The 21,832-nt window shown below is 37.1% G+C and overlaps 1 protein-coding gene and 1 pseudogene across 3 annotated transcripts; both read right to left on the reverse strand.

Moving 5' to 3' along the window:
* Nucleotides 1-11,000: 11,000 nt before the first annotated feature.
* On the reverse strand, nt 11,001-11,532 carry LOC107827581 (putative WRKY transcription factor 7; annotated as a pseudogene).
* Nucleotides 11,533-15,047: 3,515 nt separating this feature from the next.
* LOC107827583 (uncharacterized) lies at nt 15,048-20,838 on the reverse strand. Of its 3 annotated transcripts, none has more exons than XR_012693537.1 (8): nt 20,303-20,838; nt 18,730-18,807; nt 18,503-18,645; nt 16,618-16,688; nt 16,325-16,420; nt 15,748-15,840; nt 15,510-15,655; nt 15,048-15,429 (listed from the first exon to the last, which is right to left on the reverse strand). XR_012693537.1 is itself a non-coding variant. In XM_075217651.1 (8 exons), the coding sequence occupies exons 1-7, from the start codon at nt 20,762-20,764 to the stop codon at nt 15,573-15,575; spliced, it is 1,026 nt and encodes a 341-aa protein (XP_075073752.1). In that variant the 5' UTR covers nt 20,765-20,838; the 3' UTR covers nt 15,048-15,429; nt 15,532-15,572. The 3 variants fall into 3 exon arrangements, 1 of the variants encoding a protein (XP_075073752.1); XR_012693536.1 differs by having other exon boundaries at nt 15,514-15,655; nt 20,303-20,837; XM_075217651.1 differs by having other exon boundaries at nt 15,532-15,655.
* Between the last annotated feature and the right edge of the window lie 994 nt (nt 20,839-21,832).

A 21,832-nucleotide genomic window follows, 5' to 3' on the forward strand; every position in this document is an offset into this window, starting at 1 on the left:
CGTCGTTGATGACGTTGTACCTGGCCGCCTGCATTCGAAGCTTTTTGGCTTCTTTTTTATTTTCTAGGAGCACCTCGTCCTACAAATACGAGAAAATATGATTGCGCCAGTCCTAAGTTAAGTTTATAGTTCATACCTCGATTTGATCGATCGACGAGTGGAGGACAGTGACCACATTCCCTTCTCCGGTTATGCTTTCAGTGGCCGCTGCCAGTTTGGTGAGGCCATCTGCTTCGATATTCTGTGCTCGAGGGATTTGGTCGAGCTGGCATTTGTTGAATTGGGGTAACAGCTTGCAAATCTTGGCATGGTATTTTTGCAGTCTTTGTTCCTTTACTTGGAACCTTGTAACTTGATTGATGACGAGTTGAGAGTCTCACCGTAAGACGACTCGTTTTGCTCAGTACTTGAGTGCCAATTTTAATCCTGCAATCATAGCCTCATACTCAGCCTCATTGTTAGTCATGTCACAACACCATATGGACTAGCGAATTATTTCACCGGTTGGGACCTCGAGCACGAGTCTCAGTCCAGATCCTGACGCGTTAGAAGCGCCATCGGTGTACAGAACCCATTGGTTGTGCATTTTGGTGAAAGTACCGACGGCTTCCCTTTAAACTTCGGGCATTATCTTTGCACTAAAGTTGGCGATGAAGTCGGCAAGTATTTGCGACTTTATTGTTGTTCGCGGCTAATAGGTTATATCGTGCTCGCTCAACTCTATGGCCCATTTGTCCAACCGGCCCGACAACTCAGGCTTGTGCAAAATACTCCTCAGGGGGAAGGTCATTACTACCTATATAGGATGGCACTGGAAGTAGGGTCTAAGCTTTTGTGAAGCTATGACCAAAGCCAGGGTCAGCTTCTCGAGGTGTGGATACCTCGTCTCGGCATCAACCATGATTTTACTAATTTAATAAATGGGAGATTGTGTACCTCCGTTCTCTCGGACTAGGACCGTGCTCACGGCCACGTCAGATATGGCCAAGTAGAAGAGGAGACGCTCATCGAGTTCCGCCTTGGAGAGTAGTGGATAAGAAGACAAATATGCTTTTAGTTCTCTCAAGGCTTCGACACACTTGGAGTTCCATTGGAGTACATTGTATTTCTTGAGTATGCCAAAAAATTTATGGCATCTATCGGAGGACCGTGAGATAAACCTCGATAGGGCGGCTATGCGGCCGGTCAGCTTTTGCACTTGTTTGTTACTAGTCAGATTCTTTGGTATCCCTTCTATAGCTTTGATCTGGTCGGAGTTGACTTTGATACCTCGTTGTGATACCAAGAACCCGAGGAATTTTCCCGAGGTTACTCCGAAGGCGCACTTCTCTAGGTTCAGTTTCATGCGTACCGTTTGAGTATGTCGAAGGTTTCTTTCAGGTAGTCGTTGTGATCCTTCTTCCTTTTTGACTTGACCAACATGTCATCGATATAGACTTCCATTATTTTGCCAGTTTTTCTTTGAACATTCTTGTACCAACCTCTTATATGTTTCCCCTACATTCTTTAACCCGAACGGTATAACCTTATAGCAATACGCCCCTGGTGAGTGATGAAAGTGGTCTTTTCTTGGTCCTCTTCCCATTCTTATTTTTCACCATGACCATGTTGGTGACCCATTAATGGTACTTTTATTCTCTGATAGAACCGTTTTCCAACAACTTTTCGACCTCTTCGCGGACCGCATCATTTATTGCAGGGTTGAATTTTCATCTAACTTGCCTTACTGGGGGTAAAATGGGTCGACTTTCAACTTGTGAGTTGCTATCTCTTTTGGGATGCCCGACATATTTGCATGGGAAAATGCAAACAAATCCTTGTTGTTAGTTAAAAATTGGCAGAACTTACCTGAATCTTGGAGTTTGTGACCGATGTAGGTTTTTTTGTTGTGGTCGTTGCCATCTAGTTGAATGGGGTCAAGGTCTTCTATGGTAGATCATGTAGCTTCTACGACTTCAGGATCTTTGATCACATCCTTCTCGTCCTCCCTTGACCTCGACCATGTTGATTGCTATGCTTCTTTGGCTTTACCATTTAACTATTGGGTGTGCATGCAGTCTTGGGCGATGCGGTAGCATTCCCTGGCGGTATGTTGTTCTCCTCGAATGCTGAACACCCCCTAAGGGGTGGGAAATTTGATGATTTAGTACAAGCTGGAGGGGATGGCTTTCATGGCGTAGATCCAAGGTCGTCCTATGATGGCGTTGTATGCCGTGTCTTGATCTATGAGGTGGAACATGGTTTCCAAAGTAATGCCGCTAGACAGGACGGGTAGTGTGATCTCTCCAGATGTCCACTCAACTGCATTGTTAACACCTGTTAGTGTGATCCAGCATGGCACTATCGTATCCTCGAGCTTTATTTAGGTGAGAATGCGAGGATGGATGATGCATACGCCGCTCTCATCATCGACCATAATGCATTTTACATCAGTATCTAAGATGTGTAAAGTAATGACAAGGGCATCATAGTGAGGAAAAACCAAACCGTGGGTATCTAACTTATCTAAGATGATACTTTCTTTGAGTTCGTCATACCGTTAATGAGTGATCGATCATTTGAGTTTGTGGGTGGTGGTGAATTTTACACTGTTGATCGACGCGTTGCCGCCCCCTACGATGACCATTTGAATGGTTCGAGCCAGGGAGGGTGGTTTGGGTGGTCCTTGGTGCTGTTCACGCCCACAAGCGAAGTTGGCTCTCCCTCGGTCGCTCATCAACTCTTCCAAGTGCCCTGGTGGAGCATGTTCATGACCTTTTATCTTAAAGCGATACAGTCCTCTGTTTTATGACCCTGCTCTTGGTGGAATTCGTAGATGGCGTTCGACTTTCTAGTGCTTGGGTCGGACCTCATCTTCTGCGGCCACTTTACTTTTGGGTCGAGCTTCTCCAGTGCATAAACTATTTCTGAGGGGAAACATAGAAATTGTGAGCAGATAGTAAAGGGGGCATACCTCTCTCGCCTCGGTGAGTCAATGTTCGTAGCATGGACGGGCCTTCGTTGTGGCGAGGAGGCAGCATGAGAATGCCTCAGCTGTAAGGCTGATGCATTTCCTTACCGGGTCGAGGTCCTGCTTGATCTCTCTTATTGTCTCTTCTTCGGTCCCTTCGAAGCTCGGCTTGTACTGAAGTCAACCGTTGAATCGGCCCATTTAGATCATCCTTGTCGGCTCAAACTTCAGCGCACTAAGCATTATATATTTCGTCCCAAGTGGTAGGAGGATATTTCATGAGGTGGATTAGCAGCTTTATGGTCGCCCTCGAACCGCTTCTGTTCAGCCCATTCTGAAAGGCTGCAACAGCCATTCGTTTCGATACGTTTGGAAAGATCATCCTTACTCAGTTAAATCGAGCGAGAAAACCCCTAAGTCCCTCTCTGGCTGATTGTTTGATAGCGAATATGTCAGTTACCCTCGCCTTCACCTTTTTTGCTCTAGCATGGTCTACTAAAAACTTATCAGTCATTTCCTCGAATGTTTCAATTGAGCGTGCGGGCGGCTGTGAATACCAAGTCAGTGCTCCCCTGGTGAGAGTTTCGCCAATTTTTTTTAGCAATATGGATGACACTTGTTATTTGGCGAGGTCGTTGCCTTTTTACTGCAGTGACATAGTGGGTCACATGATCCTTAGGGTCCATCGTACCATCATATAGTTCCAAATACGGCGGCATTTTGAAGGTTTTGGGTATGGCATGTGACGCCGCCTCAGCACTGTACGGCTGTTCCATGAACCGACTGGCATCCCGTGTTGGCATAAGATTTGGTGCACCGAGTATTTTTTTTCTACCCTTTCTTGATGCTCTTTCATTCAGTTGTGGAGCATTTTGTTCTCATTCTCCATCTCCTTTATTTTCCTTAAAATGGTTGTGAAGGTGTCGTTACCTGCATCACTAACATTGTGAGTAATACCTATTATTGGGGGCGTGTTGTTCATTTGGCATTTATGCAATGCGGACTTCTGCACTTTCTCCATTCGGCCTCTAAGCGAGTTTGTCGAGAATGCTGGTCAGCGCGTTTGTCAACCATGCCTCGAGCAGTTTCTTCACTGTGGGTGGTGCCTCTTTCGTTGTGGATGCATATGCCCCCTTACCGTGTGATATTGTGATGTTGCCATGGGGAAGAGGTGAGTCATCTCGTCGAGGAGATGCATCGGGTGTTATGTCCTCGCCCTCCATTTCATCATTTTCATTGATGGTGTGGAGTAGATTAGCAGTAAGGCCAACTATTGCTTTTCTCTTTTCTTCTTCGTTACCTACCATGTTAGCCTTATGTGCACAAAGAAGTGTTGCGTGTTTTACATTATAGATCTAGAGGAAACTAAAATTTTAACTAAAAAATCCCCCCAGATGGCGCCAAATTGTTTGACCAAAAAGTATGAAACCTTTTGTTAAAACTAATTAAACAAGAGAATAATGGATAAATACTAGTTAAATATAATGAATTCTAGATCTAAACATGTTTATATAAGTGATGTGAAAGTGCCTTCAAACCAATTTCATTCAATGGGTATTAAATGATACAGTTAAGAGTGAGTGAAAGAGAAATGATAAACAATGACTCTATTAAATGGCAATAAATTTAAATAGAGGTGAAGATTCACCCAATATTGAAGAGGGTGAAGGACTCTTTTCCCTGACATTGTTGAATGACACGAGTGTTAGATAGTATTGCACACTTTATTGGATTTGATGGAAATGACAATAGAATCATTCACAAAAAGGTCGAATTTCTACTAAAAGTAGTTTCTTGTATTTTCTTGATTGTTTATCTTACAATTGTATTCTTATCTCCTAAAAATGAATCCCCTCCCCCTTTCTCTCTCTTACTCTATATATCCTTTGGGAATATTCCCAAAGAACCCTAAAAGTACAATAGAGAGAATATTTAAGGGAATATTCCCTTTGAAAGTTCCAAGACTATACCAACTGTTACTTCCGTTCTTGCTACTCGACTTCGACCTAGATGTGCCACATGATGATTCTTCTCGTTAATCACTGCTCAATCTCGGTCAAACCCCCTACGCCGAGTTGTAATCGTCGTGATAATCGCCTTTTCATCCCAGATTTCCTTGGTCGAATTTTAGCCCATACAAGACTTAATTATATTCTTTCTATTTTACTCTTATTGTTCTTGAAAATAGAGATAACACATAAATAGAGTAAATATTCAGAGGAGAGATTGTATCTTAAGACATAAATAAGAGTTAAATAGTCCAATACCCCTTTCTAGTTAATGTTCCCTTAAAGAGCGTATAAAAGAGAAACACGGCAGAAAATTTGAGACAGAAGTAGTATTAGTTATTATCGAAGGGTTTAGGTTTAATGATCTTGCTTAGAGATTATACTGAGTTGTTGTTGTTGTTGTTGTTTATCTTTCTTAGAGATTGGAGAAAGTTTTTATTTAAGCAGAATAAAATGTAAAGTCAACCCTCTCTATAACAGCCTCACAAGTCATCCCTAGGGGGAGAAATTTTAATGTGATGACCCAAAAGGTCATCACTTGTTTTAGAAATGAATTCTACGTTCTGAGGCCTTAAAAACCTATTTCAGCATCACCTCGATTTGCGTGCACAGTCCGGGCACATAGCCAGAAGGCCAATATGTGAAAATCTGTGAAAAATGATGAATTTTGACTTTAAAATGAATTAAGTTGACTTCGGTCAATATTTTGGGTAAACAAACCCGGACCTATGATTTGACGGTCCCGGAGGGTCCGTAGGAAAATATAGGACTTGGGCGTATGCCTAGAATCGAATTCGAGGTCCCAAGCTCGAGAAATGAATTTTTAAAGAAAATTGTTTTCTGAAATTATTTATGAGTTTTGGAAATGAAATGTGATTAAAACTTGATGGTATCGGGCCCGTATTTTGTTTTCAGCGCCCGGTACAGGTCTTATATGTGATTTAAGATAAGTCTATGAATTTTGGTAAGAAACGGACTTGAAACGACGTGAATCGGATCGTATTTGAGAAAATTGGAAAATTTGAAGTTCTTGAGAATTTTCATGATTTCGATGTTAAATTCATAGTTGTTGATGTTATTTTAGTGATTTGAATGTATGGGCGAGTCCGTATGATGTTTTTAGGTTGGTGTGCATGTTTGGGTTGGAGCCCCGAGGGCTCGGGTGAGTTTTGGATAGGGCACGAGGTGGATTTTGGACTTGAGGAATTGCAAACTTTCAGTTGTTGCATTGCAGGCCTGCAGGCTTCGCATTTGCGAAGCCCGGCTCGCAAATGCGAAGGCCTTGTTGCAAATGCAAACAATGGCCCAGGCCAACTATCTCGCAATTGCAAGGAAATCTATCGCAAATGCGATGCCTCCCCTCTTAGCCATTCGTCGCAAATGCGACGCATTCTTCGCAATTCCCAACTCGCAAATGCGAGAAAGTTGTTCGCAATTCTCAACTTAGCAGAAGTCTGGGTTCGCAATTGCGAACCCTAATCGCAATTCCCATATCTGCAACCTACAATTTTATAACTTAGCCGAAAATCTCCCATTTTTCACACTCTTGGGCGATTTTTCAAAGACAACTTCTCTTCTTAATCGATTGTAAGTCAATTCTAACTCGTTTTCTTCAATCATTAACATCTTTTCACATGATTTCAACTCAAAATCAATAATATTCATGGGGGAAATTGGGTGTTTTGGGTAGAACCTAGGTTTTTCAAAAATTGAGGATTTGGACCTCGATTTGAGGTCCGATTTCAAAACAAATTATATATTTGGATTCGTGGGGGAATGGGTAATTGGGTTTTAGTTCGAACCTCGAGTTTTGACCATGTGAGCCCGGGGGCAATTTTTGACTTTTTGGGAAAAACTTTAGAAAACTCATTTTCATGCATTAGGATTGATTCATTTAGTATTTATTGATGTAATTAAGTAACTTGTGGCTAGATACGAGCGAATTGGTGGTGGAATCACGAGGTAAAGCGATAGTAGAGGCTTGAATTGTGTTCGTGGCATCGAGGTAAGTGTTTGGTCTAACCTTAGCTTGAGGGATTAGTAGTCGTGTCTTATTTGCTACGTGTTAATTATGGAGTACGGCGTATAGGCATGGTGACGAGTATCTATACGTCGATGTCAAGCATGGCCGTGAGTCTTGTATTGTAATTGTTATGACTTCGTTGTTGTTTATTGCATTTCACATGTTATTATCATTATTGTTCCCATGCCAGGATGTTATTATCATTATTGTTCCCTTACCGGGATGTTATTATCATTATTGTTTCCTTGCCGGGATGTTGTCTTGATGTTATTGTTCCCTTGCCGGGATGTTGTTGAAATATAATTGTTCCCTTGCCGGGATTCTTTTGTGATTGTTGTTGATTTGTAAATGGAATCGGGTGGCATGCCACCACGGAAATATATGAAACGGGAGCAGGTTGCATGCCTGCAACGAGATATGTGAAATGGGAGCGGGTTGCACGCCTGCAACGATATATGTAAAATGGGAGTGGGTTGCACGCCTGCAACGAGATATGTGAAATGGGAGCGGGTTGCACGCCTGCAACAAGATATATGAAATAAGATCGGGTTGCACTCCTATAATGAGATCTGTGAAATGGGATCGGGTTGCATGCCTGCAACGAGATATGTGAAATGGGATCACGTTACACGCCTGCAACGAGATATATGAAATAAGATCGGGTTGCACGCCTACAATGAGATCTGTGAAATGGGATCGGGTTACACGCCTGCAACGAGATATGTGAAATGGGATCGTGTTACACGCCTGCAACGAGATAAACGAAATGGGATCAGATTGCATGTCTGCAATGAGATACATGAAATGGGATTGGGTTGCACGTCTGCAACAAGATGTGAAATGAAAGTGAACACTGAATTGTTTTCCCTATCCGTGTTAGTAATTGGATTTTGGTTTCTTTATATTCTGTTGTTATCTGTTTTTCCTCGAAGCATGTTTCCCCTGCCCAATTTTAATTGAAATTATCTTCTTTTATTTCCATTGTTTATGATATAACTGCACAAGTTTATTTGGTAGTCTGGTCCTAGCCTCGCCACTACTTCGCCGAGGTTAAGCTAGACACTTACCAGCACATGGGGTCGGTTGTGCTAATACTACACTCTGCATTCTTTTGTGCAGATCCCAGTGTTGTAGACTTCAGACCGCAGTGAGGTTGTTGCCTTCAGTCCAACAGGCGACCCAGGGTAGTCCTGCAGGCGTCCGCGGGCCTTGGCATCACCTCCTATCTTTCCTTTATCATGTTTCCTTTACTCATTTCAGAAATAGTGTGTATTTTATCTTTCAAACTTTGTATGTAGTATTCTTAGACCGTTTGTGAAGCTGTGACACCAAATTCTGGGTAGAGTTGTACTTAGACTTCCGCAGTTTGTATTAAGATTAATTATCAGATTTTGTCTTCCGCTTAACTATTTTCGCTATTTGCATGATATCTACTCATCACTGATAATGGTTTAAAACTGGAAAAGGTTAAGTAATTAGAATAATTTGGCTTGCCTAGCTTTCACTAATAGGCGCCATCACGACTCTCGAGGATGGAAATCCGAGTCGTGACATTTAAGTACCTTGGGTCTGTAATATAGTGGGATGCGGATATTGACGAAGATGTCACACATCGTATTAGGGTTGGATGGATGAAATGGAGACTTACTTCTGATATTTTGTGTGACAAGAAGGTGCCACCAAAACTTAAAGGTATGTTTTACAGAGCGGTGGTCGGACCGACTATATTATTTGGGCCTGAGTGTTGGCCAGTCAAGAGCTCTTATGTTCAGAAGATGAATGTAGCAGAGATGAATATGTTGAGATGGATGTATGGACACACCGGGTTAGATAGGATGAGGAATGAAGTTATTCGGGACAAGGTGGGTGTGACCCCTATTGAGGACAAGATGTGGGATTCAAGGCTTAGATAGTTTGGTCATATTAGGAGGAGAAGCACAGACGCTTCTGTAAAGAGGTGTGAAGCGTTGACATTGGAGGGCCTTAGGAGAGGTAGAGGTAGGCCAAAGAAGAGTTGGGGTGAGGTGATTAGGCATGACATGGCGCAATTATAGCTGACGGAGGACATGACCCTTGATAGGAAGGTGTGGAGGTCGAAGATTAGGATAGTAGGTTAGGTAGTCTAGATTATTCATACCGGTAGTATTAGTACGTACTCTCGCATTTGGTTGGTATTAGGTTTCTTTGACTACCTGTCGTTTTTTGCTTTTCAATCATCCTACTATCGTGTTATTTATGCTGCTTTTACATGGCTTCTCGGTGGTGTCCCGTCTTGTTTTTCTTTTTATTATTGTGGTGCTTATGCTTTCCTGAGCCGAGGGTCTATTGGAAACAACCTCTCTACCTCCATAAGGTAGCGGTAAGGTCTACGTACACACTACCCTCCCCAGACCCCACTATGTGGGATTATAATGGTATGTTGTTGTTAATGCCTCTCTATAACAGCCTCGTTTGTGTCAATATTTTTTGGCTTTTATAGTGAATGGTTGTTCTATGCCTATAACGAAAAATTAACGTTTAGATATTTTTTGGTTGTTATAGATAAAAATTAATCAAAAATTAATTATTTTTTCTTTTTAGTGTTACATATAAAAGATAAGAAAATTATTCAAATTTAAAATCTCAAAAAGATATGCTTATTTCACTAGTTAAATAATGAAGAAAGCTAATATATTATTAATAAATTCATAACTAAATGTATAAAGATTTAAAATCTAAGGCAGACATTTTAAGCTACCTAAAAAATAAATTCTTTCAAGATTAATGGAAGAACTTTATAATTGTAGCTTGTTTCGTAGATTTCATTCTCTTATTAGCGATATAACGCTTGAATTCACGAAGGTTCGTGTCTAAATTTTTAGCAAAAACGTAACAATAGCTTTCCCTTGAAGACAATCTAAGAGCTTATCGGTTAAATTTTCTATCTAAATATTTTTTGAAATTTGTCCAATGAAAAAGATATCATGTGCAAATGTTCAAATCTTATATCTTATGCAAGATGGAAACTTTGTTTAATGGAAAAGATTATGTGTATTTTACAACTATTATAATAATCTTAAAGATTCTATATGGTTGTTATAGAGGGTTAATTTTACAAAGAGTATTCTGCTATAAATATGGTTGTTGTTGTTATAGGTAAAAAGCTATTATAGAGAGGTAAATATAACTTAAAAAATCAGTTCTGAGGAAAACTTAACTTTTATAGTGAATGACTGTTATATAGGGATAATGTTATAGAGAGGTCTTACTTTATATCGTTTCTTCTTGATTTCTCTATGTTATTTTTCTTACTATTTTTTCCAACTTTTTTTTTCTTCCATGCTGGTATCCCTCCTATCTTATCCATGCAACAAATTCTAGTCTAGTAAAAAGAATTACAACGAAGTCAAGGAAAGCCATGACCTCTTAGAAAAGGGATTTTTTTTCGTTCATATACACTATTGAAAACTTTATTACCTTAAATGTTCATGTTTAGTAAATTACCCTACCTACACAAGTTTTGTTTACAAAATATTTACATTATTAGTGCTTTCAATTAATGGAGGATTGTCAACCTAAAAACTACTAATTGGTAGAGGTCAAACCTACTTAATAATAAACTTCCAATCCCGTATTTAGTCATTGTCAATATTAATTAATGCAGGGGCTTCTTCCATTAGTTTGACGATAGTAAGCCAGCTCTTCCCTGACTTTGAAGGAATTGCTTAGTTTCTGCTACTTAACAATAAGGCCATCTTTCAGAAAATTCAGCAAATTGTTCTATTCCTATGACAAAGATAAAGAAGCCACGTAGGATGAGCGCTGTAGGAAAAATTACGATTAATATTTTTATGACGTTGATCCTTACGTCCAAGAATGATAAAATGGTTCTTACTTTAATTTTTGCATGATGGTGGTTGTGATGTGTTGAAGGTTCCGCTAAAGACACAACTTCTTTACATATGCTCCATACTGTAATTAGAGAATGAAAATTAAACAAGGACGGACAATTGAAAAATTAATGAATATTAACACAAATTTAACGAATATTAAAAACAGTAGAAATATTTGTTATTTGGAAACCAGAAGACAGACTGTTGCAAACTCTCTGTTTCTCCGGTTAAAGATAACATAAACAAATTCGCTGGAGATGCAGAAGCAAAATTAATAGTTGTATATGATTCCTTTCTCTCAATTGACCCATTTTTGACCAATTGAAGATGGTTATGTGGTAAAGGAGGTAAACGTTGAATTGGTGTTGGATAGTAAATTTTGGGAATATTTGTTTGTGGCTTTTAGATTTCTTCTATTTGGAGGTTATGATTTTTGATAAAGTTTTGATCTAATCTTTGTTGTTGGGGTTTAGTAGGAGGAAGAGGAGTAGAAATTTGACCTTTACGAAATCTGGCATGACTAGTTCTGATTTTGTCAAGTAAAAAAATGAACTTTTTGAATTTGTTAACAGCAACATCAACTACGGCTGTGTAATCAGCAGATACACAGGGGTTTGGTTCTAATCTATGCTGTTGTTGGTTTTGATGAGATTGAGAAAGCAAACAGATTAATTTCATACAACTAATTATATATTATACAATTTATCTATAACTTATCTATAACTTTCACACATTATTTCTATCAGGTTAAATACAACTACAATAACATACAACTTAAATACAAAATTTTATACAATATGTCTTTTGTATATTTTGTATATGATTTATACATAGTAAAAATAAATTTCATACAACTAATTATATATTATACAACTTATCTACAATTTTCATACATGATTTCTACTCAGTTATATGCACAAGTTAGCTCCAAAACAGACGAAGTGGAATAACAAGCTCCCATCAAAACTTTTAACACAAAAACACAAAGCTCAAAAATAAATAAACAACAGTCTACAATTTTTCTACAATTTCTGCAATATAATGTATGTCATGTCTTCTTCTTCTTCTTCGAGTTTCAATCTGAAATTCAGCCAAAATCAAGTCTAATCTTCACCAAAATCCCTCAAAATTGAGATATAAACTCCAAACCATATTCCCAATTATTTACAACAACACCCAATCCAAACAAACAATGATTTTTGAAAACCCAAATTCGAATTCAAAGCTTCAAAGCTTTTTAATGGTTGTCAATAGTGAAATTGTTGCTCTCTTTTCCTTTGCTTTATATTACTGAAATTTGGGATTGAGAGATAGAGAGAGACGTAGAGAGAATTCTCAATACTTTGCAACAACATCCAATCCAAACAAACTATATTTTTTGGAAACTCAATTTTGAATTCAAAGCTTCAAAGCTTTTTAATGGTTGTCAATAGTGGAATTGCTGCTCTCTTGTGCAAGATACGTGAGGAGGGGGGATGGGATGTGGAGAGAAAAACGTGGGGGAGTGGAAGATATGTTAGAGTAATTTTAGGACACTAATTATTATTATTAATTCCCTTAAAATGTACATAAATGGTAATTAAGTATATAAAATCTAATTATAATAAAACTTGAATAGGAAGGGTAATATAATTTCATATAGTATATAGGAATATAAAAATTCCTTAGAAAACACATACATCATATTCAATAAGCTATATCCCCTCTATAATACAACTTGTAAGAATAAAATAGATAGGTTTTGGTTTTGTAAATCGAGGGGAGATACCTTTAATTTACAGGATTGCTTTTTCTTTTTTCCTCGAGAAAAATTTCGGCTTCAAGACTTACAATTTCTAGAACAGATGTTAAACAGATAAATAAATAAATAAATAAATGGAACTTCCAACACAGCCTACGGACAAATCTGAAGCATAATAAATTGAACACTACAACTAACAGCTTAGCTATTAGCAGCCAAACCCACTTTATTACGATGGAAACTTTTTTATACATAGTATTAAAAAAGAGGTCTTCAGGTCAACTCGCTTAAAAAAAGGGGTTTTTGATACAGTTGCCCACAAAAATGAAACTATTTATTCTTGTCTACCCATTTATTTTTCTACCCATAAACTAATTATATTTCTTACCCATAGTAGTTTCTGTAGGAAATTTTTTCTTTATTCTTTAATTCTTTTTAATTTCTATGCTTCTTTTCTTTTTCTTTTTTTCTTTTTTTTTCTTTTCTCCTTTTCTTTTTTCTCGTTTTCTTCTTAATTTTTTCTTTTTTCCTTTTTAAATTTCATTTAATTTCTTTTTTTATATTCTTTTTCTCTTTATAATCTAATTTCATTTACCGTTTTTACTATTTTTATTATTCTTTTTTTTTACTATTACTAAAGAAAAATCAAATTGTGTGCCAATTAAATGTAGCTAATACAACCAAAAAATATTAACTAGCATATGATACCAGTATAGTATATATGATTATACTAACAGGGTATACAATTGTATGGAAAGAGTTAAAAAAAATTTAATTCAATTATTAAACTGAAATAATATCACTTGTCAATAAAAAATTCAAAAAACTCTAAAAGGATCTAACTGTAAGAGTATATCGTTACATTATATAGCATACTATAATATTATTTTTTTTGCATTTTTAATTTGCCCTTCAGACAGGGTAAAAGCTTAAAGCAAATTAAAAGGGAAAAGGCAAGTGAATTTACGGGTAATAAGTATATTACTATAGTATATTGTATACTATTACAGCATATTATTACAGTATATTGCATACTATTATAGTATACTATAACAATATATTGTATACTATAATAGTATTCTGTTGCAGTATAACTATATACTCCTATAGTATATTGTATACTGTAGCAGTATACTGTTAGGTAACTGTGTTCTTCTTCGATTATTACAATATACCGTTGTAGTATATTATATACTATAACAGTATACTATTGTAGTATAGCTATATACTTCTACAACATATTGTATACCACAGTAGTATACTGTTGGGTAACTGTGTTCTTTTTCGATTTTCAACTGAAAATTTCGATCTCGATCACTTCAAATCAGCTCCAACTGCGATCAAATTTCAATATGAATTTTCAAAAGGTACTATAAACAATATTTAATAGCAACAGAATCATAATTAAATTTTTTCGGGAAATGACTCGAACTAAAATAGTTAGCGACGAGAAAATATAAAATTTATAGGGAGGAAGAGCATTTTGTGGCGATGAAAGGTATTCAATAGGCGATGATTTCATTCAGCAAGAGAAAATTAAACTACATGCGCGTAGTGAGTTAATTGAATCATAATTTATAGATATTGAGCAAATCTATTTTTTTGTATACACAAAATCGTCACATAACTAAACAAAAACTGCTACTCCTTGCTCCCATTAATTATCAATATTTTACTTTGTGAATATTATAAAAATATAGCCTATCAAATAAACAATTTTACTTACGAAGATAGAAGCAAGAACAAAGAGAGAAAATTGATGAAGAGAGAAATAAAATGTTTCTTACCTTGGATTGAAAGAAGAAAGGTCCCGTATAGGTTAGATATAGATTCGTTGCCCCTGAAGCCTTTAAAGACTTTCTTAATGGATGGACGGGTAATAATTTTATATGGAATAGGTATGTATAGTAATTATTATTCAAGTGGATATAACCGGGTAATTAGTTTTAGTTTAATAGGTAGACTCCATAAATTCCTCTAAAAAAAGTCGATATTCAGTTGTTGTTCCGTAAGTCCTATTCACTCCTAGATGATACGAGGAATGAATCTCAGCAAGGGCCCATCAGCCCCATCTTTGAAAAGAGAAGAAAGATATGCAGCCTGGTTGGTTGTCATATATCATTTATAATGTATCGTACAATATGGTATTGTATTATATCGTTTTGATGTATACAATGTTTGAATAGATTGTATTGGTTGACGTCGTTTCATGATGTCGTACCAATAATATGAAAAATAAACTTGCAATATTATAAAGAAAAAGTAAGGTATGAGGTAAAAGTATTATATAAAAAAGTAGGATAAAGGATAAAATATAATTATTTAATAATAAGGAAGAGCAAGATGAGGAAAAAATAAGGTAACGACGCAACCAACCAAACCGATCGTTCCATAAAGTAGTACTTTTAGTCGTTACTTAACGACGAATTTAACGATACTATACAATAAAATATAAGTAACAATCAAAACAAACATTATATTTAATGTAACAATACGATACAATACAACAGGTAACAACCATCCAAACAAGCTTTAAGGCTTTACAACCACAGGCATAAAATCAGTACACAAAAGCTAAGGAAAAAAAATACTTCTAAGAGACAACGTAAAGTGTAAGCCCTTTAGAAGGATGACGTTTTCTAGTTATTCATTCATTGTTTCGTTGTCCAAGCTTTGATAGTAATCAAGAAAGGATAATCTGCCATAAACAGTGGCCAATCACAAGCTAAAGGACTCAAAACTTTCAGTTCCAACAGTAAAATCTTCGTCAGACACAATCCTTTTCCAATCAACCCTCCACTTGAATACGCTAGAATCAAATAGTGATAGTAATGCTGCATAAATAGTAAACACTTCAGAGATGCATTTCGATTGAGGCAGGGAAATTCTATAAGATGACATTGATAAGCAATACCTACAAATAATATGGATCTCACTTCGTAAAACTGAAAGCTGACACCTGAACCTTCAGAAGAGGTCAGCAAATGAAAATTTGGTATTTGGGTGTTTCACCTCCAATGTTTAGGTAGTTAACATCAAAGGCAACTTGCCCAAAATCATCTGTGGACAGCAAAAGATTGTATTAATTGTTGTCAAAATTTTCACGGCGAGGTTAACAGAATTTTTGATTCAGGGATAAATGAAATTCGAACCTTCATAGAGGGTCCTTGCAATGTGTACGTACTCAGGTATGAGGTCCTTGTATACGACTCCAGTTGGATGTGCATCCAAGACAACTAGGACTCCTGTCAACAAGAAGTTTAACCATCAGAAGTCGCAGGAAACTTGTGACCTTATTATCTGTAAGAGAAAACTGTTCTTTTTTGGAAAAATTCAATCATATAAATAAATCTTGTTCTACAACACTGTTATTTCAATCTAAATTTCCCCTTGGGGAAAATAACATTTGGATTTCAGATATGTGGATTTTATGCGGCTAATTCCTTCCATTTAGACACTGAGAGAGAAAACCGTTTCCTTAGTCTTTCCAATTAAGTCTCATTGACAATCACACTTTGCAGATCATCAGGATGTTAATTATTATCCTAATAGATCTGATCATTTTGTTTTTATTTAGAGAGAAAGTCAAATCAAAAGACGCAACACACCAGTGGGGAACTTTCCACTAGACGAGTAATCTGAGGCTTTCTGCTTTCTCTTTTCAGGGGATGGGGTAGGAAAACACTCAGTTTTTTTTTTTTAATCATCTAGACCATCAAAGAAACATACCTGGTGCTAACCATTCTTTTGTAGAGTTGCTAGCTAATGGAGCTAGCCACAATATGTTCCGCAAATTCATCGAATCATCATAAGAGACATTAGATCCTGTGAACAATAAAATCTAAATAGAATGAGAATAAAGAGCATCATTGTTGTATTTTTGAAAATCTCATTATGCAAAAACTTCGGAGGGTTAGAAACAATGATGGATCAAAAACTGAAAATAGTAAATAAAGTTGGAGGAAATTCAATTCAGAACATTCAGTTGATCTCTGAGGAAGTGGTCAAAGATGCAGACTAACCTATTTGGCAGTAGCCCATGTTGTAAGGGAAGATTTCCTTATCATATGCTGGATACTCCTTAGCATGGAACCTGGAAAAGTTTTGCAGTGTGAACACATGAGCATCTCACACAAACAAGAAAAGAAACCAGAAATAGAAACAAATAAAAAAGAAAAAAAAACTTGGTTCGTATGGAAAAAGCAGCATTCAAGAAATTCCAGTCAACAAAACACAGAAGCAAAAAGAACAACTGTATCCATGGGTATGAGTGGTTGGATGACGGTTAGAATTAAAATGAGTACATGTTAAAACATTTCCACTGATTTCGTGTTTCGGATTACAAGATTAAAGGAATTTAGATTCTCTTACTCCCTACTAAGCCAACAAACAAAGGTTCCCCATGTCATATTTAATTAAACATAGAGAACCGAAGGATTCAAATACTTCCTCCTTCCCTTATGCCAAATAGGTTTCCTTGAAAACGGAGAAGAGCAATTAACTTACTGATAACTATATAAGCACTTTCTTTCGCAGTGTAAATCATCAAAAATTACACTCATTAATGACATAGTCTAGTGTATGAAGGTTCTCCATAGAGCCAAAATTAGAGAAGTTGCTAAAAATAAGTGAAGCCCCTCAATCCCCCAAATTACTTAGTCCAACTCCTAAAGCAATCTGGTAAGCCTAACAGATTCCCATCTTACAATCTGGATCTCAATTAAGTAGAAGTTATAATGATGCATGAATGAATACCACTCATGGCTCTTTGCCCTTTATCTAAAACCTAGCGCACTTCTCCTGCTAGAATATCAGTGCACTCATATTGCTACCACAACAGCAAACCCCATAAAGCAACCCAAATCATAAACCAAGAAACCCTTCATTCATCACCTAGTCCTTTGTGGACATCAGAGATTGCAGAGAGCAGCAAAAGCTCCATTTCCTTTGAAAGTATGCAAACGAAGATCAACTGCATAACATACTCTTTTTTGAGAAAGGATCAACTGCATAACATACTTAAGTTAAAACAAAGAAGAAATCCATTTAATAAAGTACCACATACTCTCTCATGGATACTGATTAACAGGCTTCACTTTATAAAGAATTTTATCCATTTTATTAAATTATTAGCTTACTGAAAAACACAATGGCTAGATGGTAGCCTTACCTAGAACTGCATTTACTCATTCCTACAACTGGAAAGGAAAATTAATATGTTACAAGTGATGTTTTATGTCAAGCATGCAAGTTTAATCAAATGACATGGAAGATCTACGTTCGAACTATAGGCCATAGCAAAAGCAGTATAATACAGTTTCAAGTCTTGAACAGGTAGTCATTTCAAGTTGAATCAGATGTGACATGCCTTTTCTCCTTAGAATCATATTGCAAGTAACACAAGTTAAATATATTCAAGAAAATACAACAATTTTGGTTGAATTTAAAATATGACGCAACAACCACAGATACTCGATCATATTGCCTTTTCTATCTTGCTTTTAGCAGCTAGATTTGAGTTCTACTAAATCTGATGTTCATTATCTCTCGGCTGCTTATAAGATGAATTGAAGAGTTCAGGGCTTCAGGCTATAGAGATGCAATCACGAATCAAGTTAGACGAGCATCCATCATATTCTTCAATAGGTTAATGGGCATCTTGTCCAGTTTTCTCTAATCCTAGTTCACTTCATTATTTACCAGCAGAAGAAGTAAAAGAAACATTTAAAGAAAGAACATCCTTCCATACATCCGATTAGCTAATCAATTAAGTGCAAAACAACTTTTATTTGCAAGGCCGTTTACAATTGAAGAGTTCTTAGGGTCTGCCTTTTGTGGAACACTCACAACAGAAGCATCATTTGTCTCATGGTGTGCACGAGACATTAAGGGTTCATGTCAACTTACAAAATCCCAAGCCTTCCAGACTCTCTGGCAAGAAAGACATGACCATGAAAGAAGTCAAATCGCGACAATGATGTATTTAGCCCTACACTGGGTCCCCGAGCAACAATCATTCCAAACAAAAACTCAAGGTATGAATTTATCTCCTACAAAACAATAATTAAATTCAACATCAAACAAAAACCAAGAAATCCTCATTTCAAGAGGATCTAGAAGTTTTTAATGCTGACCTCATTAATGAAAACTCTCCCATAAGGAGTTCTAGTAAGTTCACATCGGTCTTCCTTTGATCCTTCAATGTCTGGAACCTGCATATCGAATAGAATGCACTTACTGTCAAAATAGCAGACTAAGACAAATGAAGGAGAGGAGTGCACTTTTATACATTGCTATACAGACCATATTAGTACGGGATATCTTAAAGTTTTCAGATTGACATCACAAGCTGAATTTGTCTCTGTTTTTGCCTCTGAAATCCGTTCATAGCACAAGTTAGGGTAAGATATTTTGGGTACTGCATTTAATAATATTGTACAAAGAGTGCACCAACTAAAATTCCAGCTATATACTAAGATGTGAATGGTGGCCAACGCTATTTGTCAAGAAATTGCATGAAGCATTACAAAAGCCCAAAAATGTACATATCCTTTGTTTTTACCGTTTGTGGTTTACAAACTTTACTGCCACAAGCCTAAGCTTTCATGACAAAAGAAGATAAAGTTAGAACTATTTGTTGCATTTTTATTTTTTTTAATAAGGATTTGTTTTGCAATTTTAATTATGATAGGTATTAAAAATGAGTTTGTGTTAACAGAACAGTGTTGCCTGAGGCAAATAATGCAACAACCTTAAAAGTTTTTCCTCCAAATCAGGTTCTGAAGATTTGCACTTCTCCGTTATTTGTAACTCCTATCAGTATGGGCTATCTTAAAAGTTTTTAGATTGTCACAAGCAAATAGTGTCTCTCTTTTCCCCTCTGAACTTTGTTCCTAACAAAAGTTATAGGCTTTGACTATTGCATTTTAATAATACTGTACAAAGAGTGCAGAAATTACAATTCCAGCTATATCAATAAGTGAATGGTGATTGACTCTACCTTATCAAAAAATGGTGATTGACTCTAATAAGAGGGTCCCTACATACCTCTACTTTTGCCACCTTGAAGAAAGTCATACACTCCTTGCACTCTTTCTGTAATCAAATCACTTCCCATTTCCAAAATTTGTAAGACTCTAGTTCCTTACCCGCTCTGCCCTGCTAATATTTAAGAAACCCATAGTCTTCCCCTGCTGTGCCCTTCCGCCCCATTGTCATCCCTACATCTACTTTTGAATTTTTGCAGTTATCCATTGTTTTACCCGAATCAGGTTTTCTGAACATTCTCACTTCCAATTATTTGCATCTTATGTTCAACTGTATCCGTTGCACTATGGAAATCTCGATAAAGAGGAACAATATCATGCACTGTGTAAAATTAGCTGATATAATTGGCTTTTTCCCTTTGCCAGAAAACGAATGACAAATGCCCTATTATTTCAAGGAGCTAGACAGGAAATTATATAGCATCCTGACTGTAAACAAATTTACCAAATTTGGTACTTCAAATCTAATTACAGGTAACTCTCTATAGTGAGCTATAAGCATGCATAGTTAGTCAGAAAAATATGGTAAGTAACACGTGGTAACTAGCTAAGATACAACCATAACGTAAATAATGATTGATTAAACTACTAATGTAGATAAGTTAAATCCAATACATAACAGATTCTCAACATGGAGACTGGAGAGACATGAAGAACTCACAGGGATGACTGTTGGATCAAGAGTCCAATGAATAGAACTAGGATCACCGCCAGAGTCAACGGCGAGGCGAGCCAGCTCCATCACCGGCGCCGGCGGCCACCAAATAAGCTCATTCTCTTCGCTTACACTCCGATGATTACTCAACTTAGCACTCAACGAGCGTCTATTTGGAGTCTGAGAACTCGGAGAGAAAGGGACGAGGAATTTGAGGCAAGAGCGGAGCTGGCGGGCCTCTTGAGAGTTTACGGCTGAGGCTTGTTGAGGTGGGCCCAACAGAGCGAGCAAATCGGCGACTGAGGCCTTGGGTACGGCGGATTCCGGCGGCGAGGCAGAGGAACGGAGCTTGAGCTTGCGGAAGGAGTAAGGAGGAGTGAATGTAACAGTGGAAGTGGCAGTATATGAAGCGGCGAAAGAGAGGGAGAAGACGAAGGCGAATTTGTAAGAGAACAATTGCTGGTTCATCTTTCTCCTCCCCCGAAAATTGGAGTCAACTCACAAAAATGGGCTTTGAATTACGCATTAACTGATAAATCGCATTTGTAAATGCGACTTATATATTGTATTCATTAAATACGACCTATAAATCGCGATGTCCTAATGCGTGTAACTTGTTGAATGTGTTTCCTCTTTTCTTTTCTTTTTTTAAATTTAAATTGCTAATAGACATGCTTCGAGTTTTTTCCATACTCGGATTCCCCTTTTGGACTTCCTTATTAGCTACATATAAATTTTCTCTTTAAAAATTTAATTCTTCCTTTATAATTCTCCGATAGATTTGACTTATAAGGAAAAAAAAGGTTTAGAGATATTAATTTTGTCAAGCTAGCTATTTTTGTACTGGGTATCATCCTATTACAATTTACAATTATCCTCCTTTGTTCATGAGACCTTAATATATGTGTGAAAATTCATTACGAATTGCTATATATTACCACGAACCCACAGCACAACCACAGTATTGCGGTGAAATTTATCCAATTAGAAAAGAATAACAACAACAAACTCAGTTGTTATCACTCCTCCAATTAGAAAAGAATAACGATAACAAACAACGTGAAATCTCAGACGTGGGGTCTGAAAAGGATAATGTGTACATAAACCTTACCCCCCTACCTTATGAAGGAAGAGAGACTGTTTCCAATAGACCATCGGCTAAAGAACAGCGAAACCAATTAGAAAAAGAATATGCAAGGTAATTGATTTTTTTAGTGAAGGCACTCAAATTTGCTGCTTGACAGTTTCTCTAGCTCTGCTAGCTTTACCATTAAGAAAACATAAGGCCCCGTAAACTGAAAATACTGTACATTTAACGAGCTCATGCTCGTTTTGATTCATTCTTCCTTTTTCTTGAGTTGGTCTGGTCTTCCTGGCTTCTTTAACCGAGTCATTACTTTCTCTCATGTTGTGACTACCACTGGGCGTTATACTGCGAGTCTGTATACCAACAAGTCCCCTCTTACATTGTGGGACGATTTTGTTTTGAGGCAAAACATCCGATCAAAGTTGCTGCCATTACCATTATACCATAGA

The sequence above is a fragment of the Nicotiana tabacum genome, chromosome 7 (assembly GCF_000715075.1).
Source record: "Nicotiana tabacum cultivar K326 chromosome 7, ASM71507v2, whole genome shotgun sequence".
Classification (NCBI taxonomy): domain Eukaryota; kingdom Viridiplantae; phylum Streptophyta; class Magnoliopsida; order Solanales; family Solanaceae; genus Nicotiana; species Nicotiana tabacum.

Excerpts from the sequence above, each read along its gene's own strand:
- LOC107827583 (XM_075217651.1), bottom strand. The coding sequence starts at position 20,764 with ATGAACCAGCAATTGTTCTCTTACAAATTCGCCTTCGTCTTCTCCCTC. Across the intron at positions 18,808-20,302 it reads TTGATCCAACAGTCATCCCT|GTTCCAGACATTGAAGGATC; the intron begins GTGAGTTCTTCA and ends TTCGATATGCAG. Across the intron at positions 16,421-16,617 it reads CATGGGCTACTGCCAAATAG|GATCTAATGTCTCTTATGAT; the intron begins GTTAGTCTGCAT and ends TATTGTTCACAG.